The following is a 4,388-nucleotide window of genomic DNA, read 5'->3' on the forward strand; positions in this document are numbered from 1 at the left end:
ACGAGACGGGTCCTCATGGAACCATGTTTGGGCCTCGGGTACGGTGTAGAAGGGTCTCAACAAACGTCAGACGGTACGATGTCACGTACTGGGGACGAGCTCTTTTAGGGTTAACGTATCCGCTCTCCAACTGATTAACGGGTCCTAACGACCAGGGACCCTTCCCTCAAGCACACTTTTTGACTGATGGGTCCCAAGACCAGGGATCATTTTTCTAACAGCATTGTTGACCATTAACATGGCCTACGGACCGGTTGGTACTGATTTGGTTCTAACAACGATTTGTTGTTCGGCTGATCGATGGGTCCATCGATCGATCGGTACCAACTATATTAGAGCTGACGCTGGTATCAACCAGGACCGATCGAATCAGCTGGATTTAATGACTTGAGGTGTTAATCCACGCGTGAGCTGCATCAGGCACCTATCTTTAAAATAGTTTGATTTTTTTAAAAAATAAAAATTATACAATTTTTAGCTTCAAAGTATATAGTTTTTATTTATGGTTTATGAATTATATAATTTTTATTTGTTCTGAATTATAATTTTTAATTATATTCTTTGATAAATTTGTATTTCAATAAAATATTACAAGCAAAGCAAGGTGGACAGTGCACACAAGAGACAAACTCCTCCAGCAGGGGCCCCAACCCAAGCAAAGCAATCTTGTCGTTTATCGGACAGGTCACGGTCGCGGCCACCAGTTACGATCCCATCTCCATCCCACTGGACTCCACGAAGCGGCGAAGTCTATCTTTTTCTCCTCCTGCCGTACGTCCGTTCCAGCTTGCAAAGCGCTCGCGAGCTGCTGCCATGGCAGGCGCCGGTGCGCCCGCAGTTCCCCAGGCCGGTCGCCCAGCCCCCAACTTCGACGTCATCGTGGTGGGCGCCGGCATCATGGGCAGCTGCACGGCGCACGCGGCGGCGTCTCGCGGCGCCCGCGTCCTGCTGCTGGAGCGCTTCGACCTGCTCCACCCGCTGGGCTCCTCGCACGGCGACTCCCGCATCATCCGGGACGCCTACGCGCAGCCGCGGTACCTCCGCATGGTGCGCCTCGCCCGCTGCCTCTGGGCCGCCGCCGAGGCGGAGGCCGGCTACCGCGTGCTCACCCCGACGCCGCACCTCTCCATGGGCCCGCGGAGCAGCGCCTCGCTCGCCGCCGCCATCGCTAACATCGGTGCCGAGGAGGTGGACGTGGACGACCTTCACCGCAGGTGGGGCGGCGCCTTCGCCCTCACCGTCCCGGGCCCGGTGGACGCGTGGGTCACCGCGCTCAGCGACCACGGCGGCGTGCTCAGCGCCACCAAGGCCGTGGCCATGTTCCAGTCGCTCGCCGTCGCGAAAGGCGCCGTGGTCAGGGACAACACCGAGGTCGTCGGCATCGACAGGGCGCCCGAGCCCGACGGCGGCGGCGTCGTGGTGAGGGCCGCCGGCGGCGAGGCGTTCCGCGGCGCCAGGTGCGTCGTCACGGTGGGCGCGTGGGCGGCCAAGCTGCTCGGCTCCTGGGGCGTGGACCTCCCCATCAGGCCGCTGCACACGCTACACCTCTACTGGCGCGTGAAGCCCGGCCAGGAGCAGACTGTCTCGGCGAGCGCCGGGTTCCCGACCTTCTCCAGCTACGGCGACCCGCCCGTGTACGGCGCGCCGTCGCTGGAGCTCCCGGGGCTCATCAAGATCAGCTGCGACGGCGGCCCGCCGTGCGACCCGGACGCCCGCGACTGGCTCGCGGGCGACGCGGAGGTCACGCACCGGGTGGCCAGGTGGATCCAGGAGGCCATGCCGGACCACGTGGACGCCGCGGGAGGGCCGGTCGTCCGGCAGTCGTGCATCTGCTCCATGACCCCCGACGCCGACTTCGTCATGGACTTCCTGGGCGGCGGCCGGGACGTGGTGGTCGGGGCCGGCTTCTCGGGCCACGGCTTCAAGATGGGCCCCGCCGTGGGGAAGATCCTGGCGGAGATGGCCATTGATGGCGGCTCCGAGACGGCGGCGGAGGCCGGCCTGGACCTCGGCTTCTTCCGGATCGGGCGCTTCGATGGCAACCCCATGGGAAATGCCAAGTAGTGAGCTATGCTGCTGCTGCCATGCATGTAGTACTAAATATGGATCGATGGTGGTCAATAATGAAAGTAATAAAACATTCATATTCTAGCATCATAGGCTGAGAATACTTTCTTGATGTATGGCACCTGAGAAACTATCCTCTTTCAGATTTTGTATGGTCAGTCACTCTAATAAACGATTTGCTGTATTTTAAACATTAACGTATTCTCAAGTGATACTCCTTCGTTTCTTCGAATCGAAGAACGACTTTGAAGCATAGTAATTGCCACAATCAAAAGGTCAAGGCAATGTTACGATTCTCTGTGTCAGCACCCGTGTATATAATGGAAGGCAGATCACTCTTGAGGATTTGATGGAGGAAACTTGGGTAGGCAGTAGGCGTACGCATCTCCGTGTCATGTGAGGCTCCAAATCCTAGCTCTACGAGACTACGACTACCACAAATCCAGAGAATACTGAGCAAAAAAAGAAAAAAAATGACAGCTGTGGGATTTGAACCCACGCCCTTTCGGACCAGAGCCTAAATCTGGCGCCTTAGACCACTCGGCCAAACTGTCTTTGTTGTATATTTTTATGTGTTTGTTTAATAACTATTGCGAGCTCATCAAGCACAACAAAGTCCACAAACGTGTGTCTGGCCTGGGTGGTCTACCAAACTCGCATGTGAATCAAAGCGAAGAAAAGTACCATGTTTTCATTCTAGTATATGTTTCGACAAATTTAAAATTATGACAACATAGCGAATTCATGGTAATATTTTTTTTGGTTAAAACAATGTTTTATAATTTTGTTACTACATATGTTCACAAATATATGAAACCGTTGAATTTTTTTAAAAACTTTGACAACTCGTCTTATTCAAAATATTTATTAAAAATGTAAACTTTTAAATCAAGCACAAACTACCTTAAGTAATAAAAAAATCACAAAAAATATGATAACTCGTTATTTTTTTAATAAGACGAGTCATCAAAGTTTTTTTTAAAAAAAATCAACGGTGTAATATATTTATGAACGGAGTGAATATAATATATATCAACCTTTTATAATAAAAATTAAGATTATAACAAAATTATAAATTTGTTGCAATAAATTTTTTAATGCAATGGATTACAATTTCATTGCACTAAATATATAAACCTTATGCAACGACATTTATTTTTACGACATCATAGTGACTTCATGGTAACAAATCTTTTTTAACCAACGCCTTACAATTTTGTTGCGATATATACCGCAATGACATTTAAAATTATTACAACACAAGAAATTCTTGGCAATATATCTTTTCTTTGTGCAACGTCTAACAATTTCATTACAATGTATGTAAACCTTTTGCAGCAGAGTTTACAATTACGACAACAAAGTAAATTCGTTACGAATTGGTGGACTAGTTGAAATCATTTTATTTTTCGTTGCGAATGACATCAACTTTTGCAATGAAGTTCAAGTTTATCGCAACACAGAAAAATATGTGGCAATACGACCAACTAATTGCAAAAAAAATATTTTAGTGGTAGCAATAACACATTTCTCTTGTGTCTAAAGTCATGATTATCATCATGCACAAAAATAATAGCAAAATATTCCATATATTGCAACCACTTTTAGAGGCTATGTCAATAACTAACACCTATTGCGATAAAATTAGCGTTGTTGCGATATCCGCCGTAGCATTAGGGAAATTTTCTAGTAGTGATTAGAAGATATTTAGATTCAATAGACATGGAGCGCAATCGGATATTGGATCCATCTCTACAATAACTTATTAGCTTGCATTTTTTGTTAAGGGGCAAAGGGTTAGGATAGCTACCGCTAGTTTCCGATCAAATGAAACGTAACTAAGGCCGAACCAAATTAAATGAAACTAATTGTATCGCATGTGTACTGCATAGTTGCCTGTTTCTGCTCCTGCGTAGCAATGTAGGCTTGCAGGGATAGATGCTTGAATTAAAAAAACAGCTGAAATTTTCGCAGCCCCTCTTGTGCTGAACATAATATAACTTATGAAATAAAAATACAAAAGCGGGGATAGCTCAGTTGGGAGAGCGTCAGACTGAAGATCTGAAGGTCGCGTGTTCGATCCACGCTCACCGCAATTATTTTTATTTATAATACTTGCTGATTTTTGGGCACCCCCTCCGCGGTCCCAAATTAAAGCCTAGATTTTCTTTCTATTTTCTTCTACCAATTTTGCTATGTCGGTCTGTTTCCAAAATTTCAAATGGAAGTCGTTGTTGCTTTTGAAATCACTTCTGGACGTCCTTGTCCCTTGCATTTATGGCTAGGCCTCGTTTAACGTGAATTGAGTTATTTGTTTTAGG

The 4,388-nt window shown here is 47.5% G+C and overlaps 1 protein-coding gene and 2 non-coding genes across 3 annotated transcripts; 2 read left to right on the forward strand and 1 right to left on the reverse strand.

The window, feature by feature from the left end:
* The first annotated feature begins 707 nt into the window (after positions 1 to 707).
* LOC100273204 (putative sarcosine oxidase) lies at positions 708 to 2,255 on the forward strand. The gene has a single exon (NM_001147647.2). It carries the CDS (start codon positions 814 to 816, stop codon positions 2,062 to 2,064), a length of 1,251 nt encoding a protein of 416 aa, NP_001141119.1. The 5' UTR covers positions 708 to 813; the 3' UTR covers positions 2,065 to 2,255.
* A 286-nt stretch (positions 2,256 to 2,541) lies between these two features.
* TRNAL-UAG (transfer RNA leucine (anticodon UAG)) lies at positions 2,542 to 2,621 on the reverse strand. The gene has a single exon. It is a non-coding gene; the product is annotated as a tRNA-Leu (tRNA).
* A 1,468-nt stretch (positions 2,622 to 4,089) lies between these two features.
* On the forward strand, positions 4,090 to 4,162 carry TRNAF-GAA (transfer RNA phenylalanine (anticodon GAA)). The gene has a single exon. It is a non-coding gene; the product is annotated as a tRNA-Phe (tRNA).
* The last annotated feature ends 226 nt before the right edge of the window (positions 4,163 to 4,388 follow it).

The sequence above is a fragment of the Zea mays genome, chromosome 3 (assembly GCF_902167145.1).
Source record: "Zea mays cultivar B73 chromosome 3, Zm-B73-REFERENCE-NAM-5.0, whole genome shotgun sequence".
Lineage (NCBI taxonomy): Eukaryota > Viridiplantae > Streptophyta > Magnoliopsida > Poales > Poaceae > Zea > Zea mays.